At 49.3% G+C, this 22,500-nt stretch overlaps 1 protein-coding gene across 1 annotated transcript in view; it reads left to right on the forward strand.

Annotated features, from left to right (window-relative positions):
- The window catches only part of LOC118361101 (slit homolog 1 protein-like), a 111,704-nt gene that overhangs the window by 34,732 nt on the left and 54,472 nt on the right, over positions 1–22,500 (forward strand). The window contains 6 exon segments of the mRNA XM_052474354.1: positions 14,219–14,290; positions 17,990–18,061; positions 18,155–18,226; positions 18,871–18,930; positions 18,932–19,012; positions 19,582–19,745. Coding sequence (XP_052330314.1) covers positions 14,219–14,290; positions 17,990–18,061; positions 18,155–18,226; positions 18,871–18,930; positions 18,932–19,012; positions 19,582–19,745 — 521 coding nt within the window.

The following is a 22,500-nucleotide window of genomic DNA, read 5'->3' on the forward strand; positions in this document are numbered from 1 at the left end:
GACTGGGATAGAGTATTTGATTTCAGAGCACTTTTCATCCATTTTTACCTCTGGCTGATAAACATGCCATCTCAAGCGACTCTGAGTCAAAAACTGAACTACCCCATGGTACTCTCAGACCTCCTCTTGAAAAGAAATCAAGCCTGAGCCAAGACTAGACAAACTGTCTCGTTAGCTGAGTGGCTGCTATTTAGGCAATTGAGAAATAGATGCACTGCCTCGGTCAAACAGGCCAAATCAAACTACTTCCTTACCGCTATGACAGACTCAGTTAGTGATCCCTTTGAAAGAAATGGTGGTCATGCTGGTCTTGTCCAGTCAGTTGACTGTTATTCCCACATACAGCCTCCAGTTGCCTCGATGGATGATCAGTCAACTTCACGTGACTTGGGAAATGTTAGTCAGGGTTTATTTTTTTGGCAGCTCACAGAAACAGAATTTCTTAATTTCTTAATTTCTTAATAGGTATTGACATCAAGAAGTCATTAGGGACCTACAATTTGGACTTTGCTTAAGTATACAGTGGCCCTCGTGTCAAAATAAAGGTTCAATAAAAATGTCTGGGTTGCCTCTGAGAATAGTATAGATGTATACACTGACTCGTTGACTGAGTTCATCATGAAGTGCATAGAGGATGTTGTTCCTACTGTGACAATTAGAACTTATCCAAACCAAAACCCTGGACACATGGCAGCATTCACTCAAAACTGAAGGCACAAACCACCACATTTAACCACGTCAAGGTGACTGGGAACAAGGATGAGTACAAACAGTCCAGCTATGCCCTCTGTAAACCAATCAAACAGTCCAGCTATGCCCTCTGTAAACCAATCAAACAGTCCAGCGATGCCCTCTGTAAATCAATCAAACAGTCCAGCTATGCCCTCTGTAAACCAATCAAACAGTCCAGCTATGCCCTCTGTAAATCAATCAAACAGTCCAGCTATGCCCTCTGTAAACCAATCAAACAGTCCAGCTATGCCCTCTGTAAACCAATCAAACAGTCCAGCTATGCCCTCTGTAAATCAATCAAACAGTCCAGCTATGCCCTCTGTAAATCAATCAAACAGTCCAGCTATGCCCTCTGTAAACCAATCAAACAGTCCAGCTATGCCCTCTGTAAACCAATCAAACAGTCCAGCTATGCCCTCTGTAAATCAATCAAACAGTCCAGCTATGCCCTCTGTAAACCAATCAAACAGTCCAGCTATGCCCTCTGTAAACCAATCAAACAGTCCAGCGATGCCCTCTGTAAATCAATCAAACAGTCCAGCTATGCCCTCTGTAAACCAATCAAACAGTCCAGCGATGCCCTCTGTAAACCAATCAAACAGTCCAGCTATGCCTTGATCCCGGACAAGCTAAACACCTTCTTTGCCCGCTTCGAGGAAAACACAGTGCCACACTCACTTCTGCCAACATGAAGTGTTTTGAGAGGCTAGTTAAGGATCATATCACATCCACCTTTCCCAACACCCTAGACCCACTTCAATTTGCATCCGCCCCAACAGATCCACGGATGACACAATCAGCATCGCACTGCACACTGCCCCATCCCATCTGTACAAGAGGAAAACCTATATAAGAATGGTGTTCATTGACTACAGCTCAACATCATAGTTCCAGCTTATCACTAAGCTCAGTGCCCTGGGTCTGAAACCCACCCTGTGCAACTGGGTCCTAAACTTCCTTATGGGCCGACCCCAGGTGGTGAAGGTAGGAAACAACTCCTCCGTTACGCTGATCCTCAACACTGGGGCTCCACAAGATTGCGTGCCCAGCTCCCTATTGTACTTCCTGTTCACCCATGACTGTGTGGCCACGCATGTCTCCAACTCAATCAATACGTTTGCAGATGACACAACAGTGGTAGGACTGATTATCAACAATGATGAGCCTACAGGGAGGAGGTGAGGTCCCTGGGGGAGTGGTGTCGGGAAAATAACCTCTCATCCAACGTAAACAGAATGAAGGAGCTGATTGTGGACTTCAGGAGACAGCATAGGGACACACCCCCATCCACATCGACTGCGCTGTATTGAAGAGGCTGAAAAGCTTCAAGTTCCTCAGCATGCACATCACTGACAACCTGAAATGGTCCACCCACACAAACAGTATGATGAAGTAGGCGCAACAGCGCTTCTTCAACCTCAGAAGGGTGAATACATTTGGCTTGGCCACGAAGACCTTGGCAAACATCTACAGATGCATCATTGAGAGCATCCTGTCTGGCTGTTACACCGCCTTGCATGGCAATTGCACCACTCGCAACAGCAGGGATCTTCAGAGGGTGGTGCAACACCAGGGGCACACTGCCTGTCCTCCAGGTCATCTACATCACCTGGTGTCACAGGAAGGCCAAGAAGATCATCAAGGACCTCAGCCACCCGAGCCACGGCCTGTTCACCCCGCTACCATCTAGAAGGCAGAGTGCCTCAAAACTTGGACCGAGAGACTGAAAACTGTTTTCTATCTTCAGTCAATCAAACTGTTAAATAGTCACCACTAGCCGGCCACCGCTTTATACCCTGCCCTGAACTTTAATCACTGTTACTAGCCGGCCACAGCTTTATACCCTGCCCTGAACTTTAATCACTGTTACTAGCCGGCCACCGCTTTATACCCTGCCCTGAACTTTAATCACTGTTACTAGCCGGCCACCGCTTTATACCCTGCCCTGAACTTTAATCACTGTTACTAGCCGGCCACCGCTTTATACCCTGCCCTGAACTTTAATCACTGTTACTAGCCGGCCACCGCTTTATACCCTGCCCTGAACTTTAATCACTGTTACTAGCCGCCACCGCTTTATACCCTGCCCTGAACTTTAATCACTGTTACTAGCCGGCCACCGCTTTATACCCTGCCCTGAACTTTAATCACTGTTACTAGCCGGCCACCGCTTTATACCCTGCCCTGAACTTTAATCACTGTTACCAGCCGGCCACCGCTTTATACCCTGCCCTGAACTTTAATCACTGTTACTAGCCGCCACCGCTTTATACCCTGCCCTGAACTTTAATCACTGTTACTAGCCGGCCACCGCTTTATACCCTGCCCTGAACTTTAATCACTGTTACTAGCCGGCCACCGCTTTATACCCTGCCCTGAACTTTAATCACTGTTACTAGCCGGCCACCGCTTTATACCCTGCCCTGAACTTTAATCACTGTTACTAGCCGGCCACCGCTTTATACCCTGCCCTGAACTTTAATCACTGTTACTAGCCGGCCACCGCTTTATACCCTGCCCTGAACTTTAATCACTGTTACTAGCCGGCCACCGCTTTATACCCTGCCCTGAACTTTAATCACTGTTACTAGCCGGCCACCTCTTTATACCCTGCCCTGAACTTTAATCACTGTTACTAGCCGGCCACCGCTTTATACCCTGCCCTGAACTTTAATCACTGTTACTAGCCGGCCACCGCTTTATACCCTGCCCTGAACTTTAATCACTGTTACTAGCCGGCCACCTCTTTATACCCTGCCCTGAACTTTAATCACTGTTACTAGCCGGCCACCGCTTTATACCCTGCCCTGAACTTTAATCACTGTTACTAGCCGGCCACCGCTTTATACCCTGCCCTGAACTTTAATCACTGTTACTAGCCGGCCACCTCTTTATACCCTGCCCTGAACTTTAATCACTGTTACTAGCCGGCCACCGCTTTATACCCTGCCCTGAACTTTAATCACTGTTACTAGCCGGCCACCTCTTTATACCCTGCCCTGAACTTTAATCACTGTTACTAGCCGGCCACCTCTTTATACCCTGCCCTGAACTTTAATCACTGTTACTAGCCGGCCACCGCTTTATACCCTGCCCTGAACTTTAATCACTGTTACTAGCCGGCCACCGCTTTATACCCTGCCCTGAACTTTAATCACTGTTACTAGCCGGCCACCACTTTATACCCTGCCCTGAACTTTAATCACTGTTACTAGCCGGCCACCACTTTATACCCTGCCCTGAACTTTAATCACTGTTACTAGCCGGCCACCGCTTTATACCCTGCCCTGAACTTTAATCACTGTTACTAGCCGGCCACCTCTTTATACCCTGCCCTGAACTTTAATCACTGTTACTAGCCGGCCACCGCTTTATACCCTGCCCTGAACTTTAATCACTGTTACTAGCCGGCCACCGCTTTATACCCTGCCCTGAACTTTAATCACTGTTACTAGCCGGCCACCGCTTTATACCCTGCCCTGAACTTTAATCACTGTTACTAGCCGGCCACCACTTTATACCCTGCCCTGAACTTTAATCACTGTTACTAGCCGGCCACCACTTTATACCCTGCCCTGAACTTTAATCACTGTTACTAGCCGGCCACCACTTTATACCCTGCCCTGAACTTTAATCACTGTTACTAGCCGGCCACCGCTTTATACCCTGCCCTGAACTTTAATCACTGTTACTAGCCGGCCACCGCTTTATACCCTGCCCTGAACTTTAATCACTGTTACTAGCCGGCCACCGCTTTATACCCTGCCCTGAACTTTAATCACTGTTACTAGCCGGCCACCGCTTTATACCCTGCCCTGAACTTTAATCACTGTTACTAGCCGGCCACCGCTTTATACCCTGCCCTGAACTTTAATCACTGTTACTAGCCGGCCACCACTTTATACCCTGCCCTGAACTTTAATCACTGTTACTAGCCGGCCACCGCTTTATACCCTGCCCTGAACTTTAATCACTGTTACTAGCCGGCCACCGCTTTATACCCTGCCCTGAACTTTAATCACTGTTACTAGCCGGCCACCACTTTATACCCTGCCCTGAACTTTAATCACTGTTACTAGCCGGCCACCACTTTATACCCTGCCCTGAACTTTAATCACTGTTACTAGCCGGCCACCACTTTATACCCTGCCCTGAACTTTAATCACTGTTACTAGCCGGCCACCGCTTTATACCCTGCCCTGAACATTAATCACTGTTACTAGCCGGCCACCGCTTTATACCCTGCCCTGAACTTTAATCACTGTTACTAGCCGGCCACCGCACTTTATACCCTGCCCTGAACTTTAATCACTGTTACTAGCCGGCCACCGCTTTATACCCTGCCCTGAACTTTAATCACTGTTACTAGCCGGCCACCGCTTTATACCCTGCCCTGAACTTTAATCACTGTTACTAGCCGGCCACCACTTTATACCCTGCCCTGAACTTTAATCACTGTTACTAGCCGGCCACCGCTTTATACCCTGCCCTGAACTTTAATCACTGTTACTAGCCCTGCCACCGCTTTATACCCTGCCCTGAACTTTAATCACTGTTACTAGCCGGCCACCGCTTTATACCCTGCCCTGAACTTTAATCACTGTTACTAGCCGGCCACCGCTTTATACCCTGCCCTGAACTTTAATCACTGTTACTAGCCGGCCACCACTTTATACCCTGCCCTGAACTTTAATCACTGTTACTAGCCGGCCACCACTTTATACCCTGCCCTGAACTTTAATCACTGTTACTAGCCGGCCACCACTTTATACCCTGCCCTGAACTTTAATCACTGTTACTAGCCGGCCACCGCTTTATACCCTGCCCTGAACATTAATCACTGTTACTAGCCGGCCACCGCTTTATACCCTGCCCTGAACTTTAATCACTGTTACTAGCCGGCCACCGCTTTATACCCTGCCCTGAACTTTAATCACTGTTACTAGCCGGCCACCGCTTTATACCCTGCCCTGAACTTTAATCACTGTTACTAGCCGCCACCGCTTTATACCCTGCCCTGAACTTTAATCACTGTTACTAGCCGCCACCACTTTATACCCTGCCCTGAACTTTAATCACTGTTACTAGCCGGCCACCGCTTTATACCCTGCCCTGAACTTTAATCACTGTTACTAGCCGGCCACCGCTTTATACCCTGCCCTGAACTTTAATCACTGTTACTAGCCGGCCACCGCTTTATACCCTGCCCTGAACTTTAATCACTGTTACTAGCCGGCCACCGCTTTATACCCTGCCCTGAACTTTAATCACTGTTACTAGCCGGCCACCGCTTTATACCCTGCCCTGAACTTTAATCACTGTTACTAGCCGGCCACAGCTTTATACCCTGCCCTGAACTTTAATCACTGTTACTAGCCGGCCACCACTTTATACCCTGCCCTGAACTTTAATCACTGTTACTAGCCGGCCACCGCTTTATACCCTGCCCTGAACTTTAATCACTGTTACTAGCCGGCCACCACTTTATACCCTGCCCTGAACTTTAATCACTGTTACTAGCCGGCCACCGCTTTATACCCTGCCCTGAACTTTAATCACTGTTACTAGCCGGCCACCGCTTTATACCCTGCCCTGAACTTTAATCACTGTTACTAGCCGGCCACCGCTTTATACCCTGCCCTGAACTTTAATCACTGTTACTAGCTGGCTTCCCTATGTACATAGTCATTGAACACTGGTCACTTTAATCATGTTTACATACTGTTTTATCCACTTCACATGTATATACTGTATTCTAGTCAAGGCTCATCCTATGTAACTACTGCTGTACACCTTTTATATTCATATACTGTCCATAATGTCGAGACACACCATCATATACATATATATTTACATTCCACAAGGACATTGCTCGTTCTAATATTTCTACATTTCCTAATTTCTTAATTACATTTTTTGTATTTATGAACATAAACATTTCACTACACCTGCGATAACATCTACAAAATATGTGTACGTGACCAATACATTTTGATTTGATTTGATTTACTGGTGGGCCTCATTCCTATCACTCCACCCATTTGGTCCCAAACCCCAACTTTCCCAGCCTTCTCTCTAGACCCATTCATATTTACCAGCTCTAGCCCTATCCCAGTCCAATCCCACAGCCCCTGCCCTGGCCACAACCAGAGCCCCATACCTCGGCAAAGCCACAGCTCCAGGTCCATGCTGCCCCAGCCTCGGCTGTTTATCTATAGGTCAGTTGACAGCTTTTAAAACTGGGCTTAATGAGACTTAGATGGGTTAGAGGACTGGAACAGAGCAGGAGAGAGACAGCTGTCTGCATGCCCTGCCACACCACCACTCAACCACACACCACACACACACACACACACACACACATGTTTACACACTGTTTTACACACACACACACACATACTGTACACACACACACACACACACACACACACACACACACACACACACACACACACACACACACACACACACACACACACACACACAACAGGGTTCGGCTTCAAGGACTGTTTCTCCTTAACATCTGAGACTGATTACAGTACATCTGTGACTCTCAGTTTCCACCGTTAGGGAGTGTGTGTGTGTGTGAGTGAGAGAGTTAGAGACAGAGAGCAGTGCCACACACATTTTTGTGATCTGTGATGTCTGGAGTCTCCAGCATGGTCCTCTCTCCTCCATGTGTCTCCCTGTCTCCCTGTTCCTCTCTCCTCCATGTCTCTCCCTGGTCCTCTCTCCTCTATGTCTCTCCCTGGTCCTCTCTCCTCCATGTCTCTCCCTGTCTCCCTGTTCCTCTCTCCTCCATGTCTCTCCCTGGTCCTCTCTCCTCCATGTCTCTCCCTGGTCCTCTCTCCTCCATGTCTCTCCCTGTTCCTCTCTCCTCCATGTCTCTCCCTGCTCCTCTCTCCTCCATGTCTCTCCCTGTTCCTCTCTCCTCCATGTCTCTCCCTGTTCCTCTCTCCTCCATGTCTCTCCCTGTTCCTCTCTCCTCCATGTCTCTTCATTGTCCTCTCTCCTCCATGTCTCTCCCTGGTCCTCTCTCCTCCATGTCTCTCCCTGTTCCTCTCTCCTCCATGTCTCTCCCTGCTCCTCTCTCCTCCATGTCTCTCCCTGTTCCTCTCTCCTCCATGTCTCTCCCTGTTCCTCTCTCCTCCATGTCTCTCCCTGGTCCTCTCTCCTCCATGTCTCTCCCTGGTCCTCTCTCCTCCATGTCTCTCCCTGTCCCTCTCTCCTCCATGTCTCTCCCTGCTCCTCTCTCCTCCATGTCTCTCCCTGTTCCTCTCTCCTCCATGTCTCTTCATTGTCCTCTCTCCTCCATGTCCATGTCTCTCCCTGTTCCTCTCTCCTCCATGTCTCTCCATTGTCCTCTCTCCTCCATGTCCATGTCTCTCCCTGGTCCTCTCTCCTCCATGTCTCTCCCTGGTCCTCTCTCCTCCATGTCTCTCCCTGTTCCTCTCTCCTCCATATCTCTCCCTGTTCCACTCTCCTCCATGTCTCTCCCTGTTCCTCTCTCCTCCATGTCTCTCCCTGTTCCTCTCTCCTCCATGTCTCTCCCTGTTCCTCTCTCCTCCATGTCTCTCCCTGGTCCTCTCTCCTCCATGTCTCTCCATGTTCCTCTCTCCTCCATGTATCTCCCTGGTCCTCTCTCCTCCATGTCTCTCCCTGTTCCTCTCTCCTCCATGTGTCTCCCTGTTCCTCTCTCCTCCATGTATCTCCCTGGTCCTCTCTCCTCCATGTGTCTCCCTGTTCCTCTCTCCTCCATGTCTCTCCCTGTTCCTCTCTCCTCCATGTCTCTCCCTGTTCCTCTCTCCTCCATGTCTCTCCCTGGTCCTCTCTCCTCCATGTCTCTCCCTGTTCCTCTCTCCTCCATGTCTCTCCTTGTTCCTCTCTCCTCTATGTCTCTCCCTGGTCCTCTCTCCTCCATGTCTCTCCCTGGTCCTCTCTCCTCCATGTCTCTCCCTGTTCCTCTCTCCTCCATGTCTCTCCTTGTTCCTCTCTCCTCCATGTCTCTCCCTGTTCCTCTCTCCTCCATGTCTCTCCCTGGTCCTCTCTCCTCCATGTCTCTCCCTGGTCCTCTCTCCTCCATGTCTCTCCTTGTTCCTCTCTCCTCCATGTCTCTCCTTGTTCCTCTCTCCTCCATGTCTCACCCTGTCTCCCTGTTCCTCTCTCCTCCATGTCTCTCCTTGTTCCTCTCTCCTCCATGTCTCACCCTGTCTCCCTGTTCCTCTCTCCTCTATGTCTCTCCCTGGTCCTCTCTCCTCCATGTCTCTCCCTGTTCCTCTCTCCTCTATGTCTCTCCCTGGTCCTCTCTCCTCCATGTCTCTCCCTGGTCCTCTCTCCTCCATGTCTCTCCCTGTTCCTCTCTCCTCCATGTCTCTCCCTGTTCCTCTCTCCTCCATGTCTCTCCCTGTTCCTCTCTCCTCCATGTTTCTCCCTGTTCCTCTCTCCTCCATGTCTCTCCCTGTTCCTCTCACCTCTATGACTCTCCCTGGTCCTCTCTCCTCCATGTCTCTCCCTGTTCCTCTCTCCACCATGTCTCTCCCTGGTCCTCTCTCCTCCATGTCTCTCCTTGTTCCTCTCTCCTCCATGTCTCTCCCTGGTCCTCTCTCCTCCATGTCTCTCCTTGTTCCTCTCTCCTCCATGTCTCCCCTGGTCCTCTCTCCTCCATGTCTCTCCCTGTTCCTCTCTCCTCCATGTCTCTCCTGGTCCTCTCTCCTCCATGTCTCTCCCTGGTCCTCTCTCCTCCATGTCTCTCCTGTTCCTCTCTCCTCCATGTCTCTCCCTGGTCCTCTCTCCTCCATGTCTCTCCCTGTTCCTCTCTCCTCCATGTCTCTCCTGTTCCTCTCTCCTCCATGTCTCTCCCTGTTCCTCTCTCCTCCATGTCTCTCCTTGTTCCTCTCTCCTCCATGTCTCTCCCTGTTCCTCTCTCCTCCATGTCTCTCATGGTCCTCTCTCCTCCATGTCTCTCCCTGTTCCTCTCTCCTCCATGTCTCTCCTTGTTCCTCTCTCCTCCATGTCCATGTCTCCCTGGTCCTCTCTCCTCCATGTCTCTCCCTGGTCCTCTCTCCTCCATGTCTCTCCCTGTTCCTCTCTCCTCCATGTCTCTCCCTGTTCCTCTCTCCTCCATGTCTCTCCCTGTTCCTCTCTCCTCCATGTCTCTCCCTGGTCCTCTCTCCTCCATGACTCTCCCTGTTCCTCTCTCCTCCATGTCTCTCCTTGTTCCTCTCTCCTCCATGTCTCTCCCTGGTCCTCTCTCCTCCATGTCTCTCCCTGGTCCTCTCTCCTCCATGTCTCTCCCTGTTCCTCTCTCCTCCATGTCTCTCCTTGTTCCTCTCTCCTCCATGTCTCTCCCTGTTCCTCTCTCCTCCATGTCTCTCCCTGGTCCTCTCTCCTCCATGTCTCTCCCTGGTCCTCTCTCCTCCATGTCTCTCCTTGTTCCTCTCTCCTCCATGTCTCTCCTTGTTCCTCTCTCCTCCATGTCTCACCCTGTCTCCCTGTTCCTCTCTCCTCCATGTCTCTCCTTGTTCCTCTCTCCTCCATGTCTCACCCTGTCTCCCTGTTCCTCTCTCCTCTATGTCTCTCCCTGGTCCTCTCTCCTCCATGTCTCTCCCTGTTCCTCTCTCCTCCATGTCTCTCCCTGTTCCTCTCTCCTCCATGTCTCTCCCTGGTCCTCTCTCCTCCATGTCTCTCCCTGTTCCTCTCTCCTCCATGTCTCTCCCTGTTCCTCTCTCCTCCATGTCTCTCCCTGTTCCTCTCTCCTCCATGTTTCTCCCTGTTCCACTCTCCTCCATGTCTCTCCCTGTTCCTCTCACCCTATGACTCTCCCTGGTCCTCTCTCCTCCATGTCTCTCCCTGTCCTCTCTCCTCCATGTTTCTCCCTGTTCCTCTCTCCTCCATGTTCTCCCTGGTCCTCTCTCCTCCATGTCTCTCCCTGTTCCTCTCTCCTCCATGTTTCTCCCTGTTCCACTCTCCTCCATGTCTCTCCCTGGTCCTCTCTCCTCCATGTCTCTCCCTGTTCCCTCACCTCTCTCTCCCTGTCCTCTCTCTCCATGTTCCTGGTCCTCTCTCCTCCATGTCTCTCCCTGTTCCTCTCTCCTCCATGTCTCTCCCTGTTCCTCTCTCCACCATGTCTCTCCCTGGTCCTCTCTCCTCCATGTCTCTCCTTGTTCCTCTCTCCTCCATGTCTCTCCCTGGTCCTCTCTCCTCCATGTCTCTCCTTGTTCCTCTCTCCTCCATGTCTCCCCTGGTCCTCTCTCCTCCATGTCTCTCCCTGTTCCTCTCTCCTCTATGTCTCTCCCTGGTCCTCTCTCCTCCATGTCTCTCCTCCATGTCTCTCCCTGTTCCTCTCTCCTCTATGTCTCTCCCTGGTCCTCTCTCCTCCATGTCTCTCCCTGTTCCTCTCTCCTCCATGTCTCTCCTTGTTCCTCTCTCCTCCATGTCTCTCCCTGTTCCTCTCTCCTCCATGTCTCTCCTTGTTCCTCTCTCCTCCATGTCTCTCCCTGTTCCTCTCTCCTCCATGTCTCTCCCTGGTCCTCTCTCCTCCATGTCTCTCCCTGTTCCTCTCTCCTCCATGTCTCTCCTTGTTCCTCTCTCCTCTATGTCTCTCCCTGGTCCTCTCTCCTCCATGTCTCTCCCTGGTCCTCTCTCCTCCATGTCTCTCCCTGTTCCTCTCTCCTCCATGTCTCTCCTTGTTCCTCTCTCCTCCATGTCTCTCCCTGTTCCTCTCTCCTCCATGTCTCTCCCTGGTCCTCTCTCCTCCATGTCTCTCCCTGGTCCTCTCTCCTCCATGTCTCTCCCTGTTCCTCTCTCCTCCATGTCTCTCCTTGTTCCTCTCTCCTCCATGTCTCTCCTTGTTCCTCTCTCCTCCATGTCTCACCCTGTCTCCCTGTTCCTCTCTCCTCCATGTCTCTCCTTGTTCCTCTCTCCTCCATGTCTCACCCTGTCTCCCTGTTCCTCTCTCCTCTATGTCTCTCCCTGGTCCTCTCTCCTCCATGTCTCTCCCTGTTCCTCTCTCCTCTATGTCTCTCCCTGGTCCTCTCTCCTCCATGTCTCTCCCTGGTCCTCTCTCCTCCATGTCTCTCCCTGTTCCTCTCTCCTCCATGTCTCTCCCTGTTCCTCTCTCCTCCATGTCTCTCCCTGGTCCTCTCTCCTCCATGTCTCTCCCTGTTCCACTCTCCTCCATGTCTCTCCCTGTTCCTCTCACCTCTATGTCTCTCCCTGGTCCTCTCTCCTCCATGTCTCTCCCTGGTCCTCCCTCCACCATGTCTCTCCCTGGTCCTCTCTCCTCCATGTCTCTCCTTGTTCCTCTCTCCTCCATGTCTCTCCTTGTTCCTCTCTCCTCCATGTCTCTCCCTGTTCCTCTCTCCTCCATGTCTCTCCCTGTTCCTCTCTCCTCCATGTCTCTCCTTGTTCCTCTCTCCTCCATGTCTCTCCTTGTTCCTCTCTCCTCCATGTCTCTCCCTGGTCCTCTCTCCTCCATGTCTCTCCCTGTTCCTCTCTCCTCCATGTCTCTCCCTGGTCCTCTCTCCTCCATGTCTCTCCCTGTTCCTCTCTCCACCATGTCTCTCCCTGGTCCTCTCTCCTCCATGTCTCTCCTTGTTCCTCTCTCCTCCATGTCTCTCCCTGGTCCTCTCTCCTCCATGTCTCTCCTTGTTCCTCTCTCCTCCATGTCTCTCCCTGGTCCTCTCTCCTCCATGTCTCTCCCTGTTCCTCTCTCCTCTATGTCTCTCCCTGGTCCTCTCTCCTCCATGTCTCTCCCTGGTCCTCTCTCCTCCATGTCTCTCCCTGTTCCTCTCTCCTCTATGTCTCTCCCTGGTCCTCTCTCCTCCATGTCTCTCCCTGTTCCTCTCTCCTCCATGTCTCTCCTTGTTCCTCTCTCCTCCATGTCTCTCCCTGTTCCCCTCTCCTCCATGTCTCTCCTTGTTCCTCTCTCCTCCATGTCTCTCCCTGTTCCTCTCTCCTCCATGTCTCTCCCTGGTCCTCTCTCCTCCATGTCTCTCCCTGTTCCTCTCTCCTCCATGTCTCTCCTTGTTCCTCTCTCCTCTATGTCTCTCCCTGGTCCTCTCTCCTCCATGTCTCTCCCTGGTCCTCTCTCCTCCATGTCTCTCCCTGTTCCTCTCTCCTCCATGTCTCTCCTTGTTCCTCTCTCCTCCATGTCTCTCCCTGTTCCTCTCTCCTCCATGTCTCTCCCTGGTCCTCTCTCCTCCATGTCTCTCCCTGGTCATCTCTCCTCCATGTCTCTCCCTGTTCCTCTCTCCTCCATGTCTCTCCTTGTTCCTCTCTCCTCCATGTCTCTCCTTGTTCCTCTCTCCTCCATGTCTCACCCTGTCTCCCTGTTCCTCTCTCCTCCATGTCTCTCCTTGTTCCTCTCTCCTCCATGTCTCACCCTGTCTCCCTGTTCCTCTCTCCTCTATGTCTCTCCCTGGTCCTCTCTCCTCCATGTCTCTCCCTGTTCCTCTCTCCTCTATGTCTCTCCCTGGTCCTCTCTCCTCCATGTCTCTCCCTGGTCCTCTCTCCTCCATGTCTCTCCCTGTTCCTCTCTCCTCCATGTCTCTCCCTGGTCCTCTCTCCTCCATGTCTCTCCCTGTTCCTCTCTCCTCCATGTCTCTCCCTGTTCCACTCTCCTCCATGTCTCTCCCTGTTCCACTCTCCTCCATGTCTCTCCCTGTTCCTCTCTCCTCTATGTCTCTCCCTGCTCCTCTCTCCTCCATGTCTCTCCTTGTTCCTCTCTCCTCCATGTCTCTCCTTGTTCCTCTCTCCTCCATATCTCTCCCTGTTCCTCTCTCCTCCATGTCTCTCCTTGTTCCTCTCTCCTCCATGTCTCTCCCTGTTCCTCTCTCCTCCATGTCTCTCCTTGTTTCTCTCTCCTCCATGTCTCTCCCTGTTCCTCTCTCCTCCATGTCTCTCCCTGGTCCTCTCTCCTCCATGTCTCTCCTTGTTCCTCTCTCCTCCATGTCTCTCCCTGTTCCTCTCTCCTCCATGTCTCTCCCTGGTCCTCTCTCCTCCATGTCTCTCCCTGGTCCTCTCTCCTCCATGTCTCTCCCTGGTCCTCTCTCCTCCAAGTCTCTCCCTGGTCCTCTCTCCTCCATGTCTCTCCCTGGTCCTCTCTCCTCCATGTCTCTCCCTGGTCCTCTCTCCTCCATGTCTCTCCCTGGTCCTCTCTCCTCCATGTCTCTCCCTGGTCCTCTCTTTTCCAGACCTGTTTATTTTTCCAGAGGAGATGTTATGACTCACACACAGGACAGGAAGAGATCTTTATTAATGAACCAGGGGAGGGGAAAGACACACGCAGATGCACGTGCACGCACACAGACACACACACATACACACAGCAGGGATTAAGATAGTTGGCAACAGCTGACCAATTACCATGTGTCGGCAGTGATGTATGACTACTCTGCTTTGTTTCTATAGTGGACTCTGTTGTTGGTTTATGACCTGATGGTATCGATACTTTTCTTTTCCCCATCTTTCCCCCTTTCCTCTCTAGTCGTCTGGAGCAGAATGGGATCAAGTCAGTTCCTCCTGGAACCTTCTCTCCCTACAAGAAGCTGCGCAGGATGTAAGTATATAAGCTGCTCTTTAGGGCTGAAGTACACTAAGCACACTCCCTCTAGGGCTGAAGTACGCTAAGTACACTTCCTCTAGGGCTGAAGTACACTAAGTACACTTCCTCTCGGGCTGAAGTACACTAAGTACACTCCCTCTAGGGCTGAAGTACACCAAGTACACTTCCTCTAGGGCTGAAGTACACTAAGCACTCTTCCTCTAGACCTGAAGTACACTAAGTACACTTCCGCTAGGGCTGAAGTACACTAAGCACACTTCCTCTGGGGTTGAAGTACACTAAGTACACGTCCTCTAGGGCTGAAGTACACTAAGCACACTCCCTCTAGGGCTGAAGTACACTAAGCACACTCCCTCTAGGGCTGAAGTACACTAACTACACTTCCTCTAGGGCTGAAGTACACTAAGCACACTTCCTCTAGGGCTAAAGTACGCGAAGTACACTTCCTCTAGGGCTGAAGTACACTAAGTACACTTCCTCTAGGGCTGAAGTACACTAAGCACACTCCCTCTAGGGCTGAAGTACACTAACTACACTTCCTCTAGGGCTGAAGTACACTAAGCACACTTCCTCTAGGGCTAAAGTACGCGAAGTACACTTCCTCTAGGGCTGAAGTACACTAAGTACACTTCCTCTAGGGCTGAAGTACACTAAGTACACTTCTCAGTTTCATGTCACAACCCCAAACTACCATGTCCAGACTAAGAGCAGGAAGAGGTACAGGGGTGATGGCTGCAGAAGGCTACAGAAAGCTACAAGCTGAAACCTCTCCACAGTAATAACACCTCTCATGTTTCAGTGCTGCCCACTGGTATTCTCAGCCTGGTTAGAGTGTCTGTCTGAATGTAAACTGTGGCAGAGATGATTATGGATATGATGATTATATTATATGATATGGGGGAAATGAAAGAGTGCTGGAATGAAGACTGAGGGTTTGTTCCTCCTCTCCTCTTCTGTTTCTCTCCCCCTTTCTGCCCTACTTACGGGGGTGGTCCAGTAGTATCTCAGCCTCACAAACTAGCCGCTAACCAGCCTACCCTTAAAATACATGGGCTACTGGTCACAACTAGCGAGTGCTCGAATGAAGACTGAGGTTTGATCCTCTCCTCTCTGCCCTACTTATGCCTGCTAGCCATTGGGTCAGACACGAGTTGTATGTGGCAGGGGCTTCTACTCATCACGGATGACCAAAAGAAAGCCAGTCACGTCGCAGACACCAACGCCGCCCTACCAGATGAGCTAAACACCTTTTTCTCACGTTTCGAGCATAACAACTCTGAGCTGCCGAGGAGAGCCCCTGAGGACAACGAGGGATACATGCCTACGGTCTCCACGGAGGACGCATGTAAGTCATTCAAGCGTGTTAACCCTCGCTAGGCTGCTGGTCCAGACGGCATCCCTAGCCGCGCCCTCAGAGCATGTGCAGACCAGTAAGCTGTTTGTTTTCTGACATTTTCTCTTTAGCTCAGGGCGTTATCCCCACCAGCTTCAATGTGTCCACTATCATCCCCGTGCCCAAGAAAGAGAAAGTAATTGAACTGAATGATTACCAACCGTAGTACTCACTTCTGTCACTTCCGTCATCATGAAGTGCCTCGAGAGGCTAGTCAAAGACTACATCACCTCCTAAACCAACACACTCGACCCTCCCCAATTGAACTACCGCCCATTGCAATCGCCATTACGCTGCACACTGCCCTCACTCACCTGGACAAATGGAATGTTCATGATCAATCGCCATTACACTGCCCTCACTCACCTGGACAAATGGAATGTTCATGATCTACAGCTCGGCCTTCAATACCGTAGTGCCCTCTAAGCTCACCACAAAGCTCTGGCCCTGGGACTGAACTCCTGAACTTCCTGACAGGCAGTCCCCAGGTGGTGATGGTAGGCAAAATGATCTCCTCCACACTGATCTTCAACACGGAGACCCCACAAGGGTGTGTCCTTAGTCACCTTCTGTACTCCCCTGTATACGCTCGACTGCGTCGCCTCACATAGTTTCAACTCCATCATCAAGTTCGCAGAGGAGGTAGGCACTCTGACGGTGTGGTGCCAGGTAAACAACCTCTCCCTCAATGTCAGCAAACAAAGGAGCTGATTATGGACTTCAGCGACTGTCGTGCTTGTTCCCGAGGGCCCTCACAGTGTTCTACATGAGCACCATCGAGAGCATACGGTCGGGCTGCATCACCGCCTGATACTGCAACTCCCCGCCACAGACTGCAAGGCTCTGCAGAGGGTGGTACGCTCAGCCTGAACACACCATTGGGTGCACACGGCCTGTCCTCCACCAGGTGTCTCAGGAAGGCCAAGAGGATCAACAAGGACCTCAGCCAATCGAACCACGGCCTGTTCTACCTGCTTCCATCACTCAGATGCGGGCAGTAGAGGAGCAAAAACTGTTATACTGGCCAATAGCTGCTACCCTAGACCATCAGGCTGCTGAATAGCCACCACTAGTCAGCTTCCTTCTCCCCTAGACTTCCTACCCCCAATTCAATCGATCATACTCTCAGATATGATAGGAGAGTGAGTTAATAGTTTTTCTCCTACTTCTGCATTGTAGTGTTTGTTTTGACAATACAAGTATGTTGTCTCAATGTTAAAAGGAAGCGCTCTGGATCTAGAATAAAGCCTGTAGCCTCTAATACAATAACAATAATAATAATAACACACTCTAATAAGACAGATCCCTACAGATCCTTAAAAGACCCCTTTAGATATAAAATAGGTGACAGGGCAACCCACTGTGTAAACACACTAATAGACACGCTCTCACCGTGGCCCAGTTTGTATGACCCCATATATGAACTGTGTTGTTCCCTTGGCACATGACAGGAGTGTGTCTGAGATCAGATGCTGTAACCTTTATTTTCCATGAAACATCAGGCTTTTGCAAAAAGACAAATAGCTACTTATTTAACACTTAGTTTAACATTAGCCTCAAATGGGATAATTTCACATCTTAAAGACCACATGACGATTTCACTTTAAAGATTTCCCTTTTTCACTGTGCACTCCATTAACACACACACACACACACACACACACACACACACACACACACACACACACACACACACACACACACACACACACACACACACACACACACACACACACACACACACACACACTCATACGCACGCACACACACACTCACACACTCATACGCACACACACATACACACACATACACACACTCATACACACACTCATACGCACACACACACACACACACACACATGCACACACGCACACGCACACATACACATACACACACTCAGTGGTTAGCTTGTGGCCAGTGGTCTGTGGATTCTGTTAACAGGCATTTACAGAGACAGCCTGTTCCATATGGATCCCAGCCCTGCATCCCATTAATAAACCACACACATCACACTGTTCTGGATTTTCATTGGTTGGCAGTGTCGTCAACATACCTCTGCTCAAATATCATTGGCTGCTTTAGGAAGTTATTGAATGGAAACTTCAATAATACATTATGGTACAGTAAGGACTTGGTTGAGTCCTTGGAGTCAGAGGTTAGAGCTACTGTATGACAGTTGGGCAAGGCTAAAGACAAACCTCTCTCTCTCTCTCTCTCTCTCTCTCTCTCTCTCTCTCTCTCTCTCTCTCTCTCTCTCTCTCTCACACTCACACACACTCTCTCTCTCTCACTCTCTCCAGAGATCTCAGTAATAACCAAATATCAGAAATAGCTCCTGATGCCTTCCAGGGCCTGAGATCCCTCAACTCACTGTGAGTCACTCTGCTTTTACATAAATACAATTTCTTATTGATTGGGCGATTGATTGATTGTTAATTAATATATCAATTTGTTGATATTAACAGAGTCCTATATGGGAATAAGATCACGGAGCTGCCCAAAGGAGTGTTCGACGGACTATATGCCCTGCAACTACTGTAAGTACACAAAATAATGGTATACATGGTATACAATGGTATACAAACAATAGTATACTAGTTATTCTCTGATGACACTCATCCTATATTGATGCTTTCCACATCTCCCTTATCTCGTTTCCACTTTCTTTCCCTCCCTTCTTCCCTCTGTCCATCCCCACCCTCTCTCCCTCTCCCTCTCCCTCTCTCTCTCTCTCTCCCTCTCTCTCTCTCTCTCCCTCTCTCTCTCTCTCTCTCCTCTCTCTCCCCTCTCTCTCCTCTCTCTCTCTCTCTCTCTCTCTCTCACTCTCTCTCTCTCTCTCTTTCTCTATTTCTCTCCCTCCCTCTTTCTCTCTCTCTCCCTCTCTCTCTCTCTCTCCCTCTCTCCCTCTCTCTCCCTCTCTCTCTCTCTCTCTCTCTCTCCTCTCTCTCTCTCTCTCTCTCTCTATTTCTCTCCCTCTCTCCCTCTCTCTTTCTCTATTTCTCTCCCTCTCTCTCTCTCTCTTTCTCTATTTCTCTCCCTCTCTCTTTCTCTTTTCTCTCTTTCTCTCTCTCTCTCTCTCTTCCCTCTATCTCTCTTTCTCTATTCTCTCTCTCTCTCTCTCTATTTCTCTCTCTCTCTCTCTCTCTCTCTCTCTCTCTCTCTCTCTCTCTCTCTCTCTCAGGTTGTTGAATGCCAATAAGATCCACTGTGTTCGGGCCAATGCATTCACAGACCTGCAGAATCTCTCTACTGTCTCTGTATGACAACAAGATACAGACTGTGGCCAAGGGCACCTTCGCATCCCTCAGAGCTATACAGACGCTGTGGGTCACACACACACACACACACACACACACACACACACACACACACACACACACACACACACACACACACACACACACATACACACACACACACACACACACACACACACACACACACACACACACACACACACACACACACACACACACACACACACACACACACACACACACACACACACACACACACACACACACACACACACACACACACACACACACACTGGGGGGGATGTTCCAGTCTATAACTAGCCTCTTGTTTAACCTGAATTTGGTGAAAAGAAGTACAACTCCTCTACCTTATCCCTGCACTGTATTCTGACCACTCAAATGAACCACATACCCTAGGCCTCGATTGCCACCTCATAGAACCTATGCCACACACAATTGCACAGACGTTCATATTTGAACTGTCACACAGCAAGGGACATCAGCAAGGGACAACTTTTGAGAATTGAATGTCTGTACAATGTATATAGTTTTTAAGGTTTACAAAAATGTAATTGAGATGGAATTTGCTACCCTCCTTTTCAATTCCTGAAATGTAATTCCCTCCCTATTTCCAGTCACCTGGCCCAGAACCCGTTTATCTGTGACTGTAACCTGAAGTGGCTGGCAGACTACCTTCGCTCCAACCCAATAGAGACCAGCGGTGCACGCTGTGCCAGCCCCAGACGACTGGCCAACAAACGCATCGGGCAGATCAAGAGCAAGAAGTTCCGCTGCTCTGGTAGGAGGACTGGCATCTGTCTGCACCTCTATCTGGAAGACTGTTCTCTCTATCTGGAAGGCTGTTCTCTCTATCTGGAAGGATGTTTTCTCTCTGACTCTCTCTCTCTCTCTGTATCTATCTCCAAGGCTGTTCTCTCTCTGTATCTATATCTAAGGCTATTCTCTCTCTGTATCTATCTCTAAGGCTATTCTCTCTCTGACTCTCTCTCTCTGTATCTATCTCTAAGGCTGTTCTCTCTCTCTCTGTATCTATCTCTAAGGCTGTTCTCTCTCTGTCTCTCTCTCTGTATCTATCTCTAAGGCTATTCTCTCTCTGACTCTCTCTCTCTGTATCTATCTCTAAGGCTGTTATCTGTCTCTCTCTCTCTCTCTCTCTCTCTGTATCTATCTCTAAGGCTGTTCTCTCTCTCTCTGTATCTATCTCTAAGGCTGTTCTCTCTCTCTGTATCTATCTCTAAGGCTGTTCTCTCTCTATCTCTCTCTCCCTCTGTATCTATCTCTAAGGCTGTTCTCTCTCTGTATCTATCTCTAAGGCTGTTCTCTCTCTGTCTCTCTCTCTCTCTGTATCTATCTCTAAGGCTGTTCTCTCTCTGTCTCTCTCTCTGTATCTATCTCTAAGGCTGTTCTCTCTCTGTCTCTCTCTCTCTCTGTATCTATCTCTAAGGCTGTTCTCTCTCTGTCTCTCTCTCTGTATCTATCTCTAAGGCTGTTCTCTCTCTGTCTCTCTCTCTGTATCTATCTCTAAGGCTGTTCTCTCTCTGTATCTATCTCTAAGGCTATTCTCTCTCTGTATCTATCTCTAAGGCTGTTCTCTCTCTGTCTCTCTCTCTCTGTCTGCACCTCTATCTGGAAGGCTGTTCTCTCTATCTGGAAGGCTGCTCTCTCTCTGTCTCTCTCTCTCTGTATCTATCTCTAAGGCTGTTCTCTCTCTGTATCTATCTCTAATGCTGTTCTCTCTCTGTCTCTCTCTCTGTCTGCACCTCTATCTGGAAGGCTGTTCTCTCTATCTGGAAGGCTGTTCTCTCTATCTGGAAGGCTGTTCTCTTTGACTCTCGCTCTCTCTGTATCTATCTGGAAGGCTGTTTTCTCTATCTGGAAGGCTGTTGTCTCTCTGACTCTCGCTCTCTCTGTATCTATTTGGAATGCTGTTCTCTTGCTGTCTCTCTCTCTCTGTATCTATCACTAAGGCTGTTCTCTCTCTCTCTCTCTCTCTCTCTCTCTCTCTCTGTATCTATCTGGAAGGCTGTTCTCTCTCTCTCTCTCCCTCTCTCTATCTCTCTCTCAATTCAATCCAAGGGGCTTTATTGGCATGGGAAACGTGTTAACATTGCCAAAGCAAGTGAGGTAGATAATCTCTCTCTCTCTTTCTCTCTCTCTCTCTCTCTCTCTCTGTATCTATCTGGATGGCTGTTCTCCATTTCCCTCTCTCTCAATTCATTGTAAGGGCTTTATTGGCATGGTAAACATATGGTAACATTGCCAAGGTAAGTGAAGTAGATAATAAAGTTAAATAAACAATACAAATAAACAGTAAACATTACACTCACAAAAGTTCCAAAATAATAAAGACATTTCAAATGTCATATTATGTGCAAATAGTTAAAGTACAAAAGGGAAAATAAATAAGAATAAATATGGGTTATATTTACAATGGTGTTTGTTCTTCACTGGTTGACCTTTTCTTGTGGCAACAGGTCACAAAACTTGCTGCTGTGATTGGCTGTGGTATTTCACCCAGTAGAGTTTTTTAATTCTTAGTGGGTCTGTGTAATCTGAGGGAAATATGTGTCTCTAATATGGTCATACATTTGGCAGGAGGTTAGGAAGTGCAGCTCAGTTTCCACCTCATTGTGTGGGCAGTGTGCACATAGCCTGTCTTCTCTTGAGAGCAGGTCTGCCTACGACGGCCTTTCTCAATGGCAACGCTTTGCTCACTGAGTCTGTACATAGTCAACGCTTTCCTTAAATTTGGGGCCAAATAGCATTCTAGTTTGCTCTGTTTTTTGTTAATTCTTTCCAATGTGTCATGTGTCTTTTTGTTTTCTCATGATTTGGTTGAGTTTAATTGTGTGGGGCTCTGTGGGGTCTGTTTGTGTTTGTGAATAGAGCCCCAGGACCAGCTTGTTTAGGGGACTCTTCTCCAGGTTCATCTCTCTGTAGGTGAATGCTTTGTTATGGAAGGTTTGGGAATCACTTCCTGTTAGGTGGTTGTAGAATTTAACATCTCCTTTTTGAATTTTGATAATTAGCAGGTATCTGCATGCATTATTTGGTGTTTTGCATTGCACATGGAGGATATTTTTTCCATCTAGACACTGTTGCCCTAGAGCACACAAAAAAACGATACATACCTCAGCCTAAACATTAGCGCCACAGGAAACTTCCACAAAGCTGTGAACGATCTAAGAGACGAGGCAAGAAGGGCCTTCAATGCCATCAAAAGGAACATAACATTTGACATACCAATTAGGATCTGGCTAAAAATACTTGAATCAGTTATAGAAACCATTGCCTTTTATGGTTGTGAGGTCTGGGGTCTGCTCACCACCCAATAATTCACAAAATGCACAAGTCTTACCGAGATGTACTGTCAGGGCCCAGGTCTGACAGAATCTGTGCAGAAGATCTAAGTGCTGCTGTAGGCCATCCTTGGTTGGGGACAGAAGCACCAGACCACCAGATCTCTCTCTCTCTCTCTCTCTCTCTCTCTCTCTCTCTCTCTCTCTCTCACTATCTATCTCTAATGCTGTTAT

The sequence above is a fragment of the Oncorhynchus keta genome, chromosome 2, assembly GCF_023373465.1.
Source record: "Oncorhynchus keta strain PuntledgeMale-10-30-2019 chromosome 2, Oket_V2, whole genome shotgun sequence".
NCBI lineage: Eukaryota > Metazoa > Chordata > Actinopteri > Salmoniformes > Salmonidae > Oncorhynchus > Oncorhynchus keta.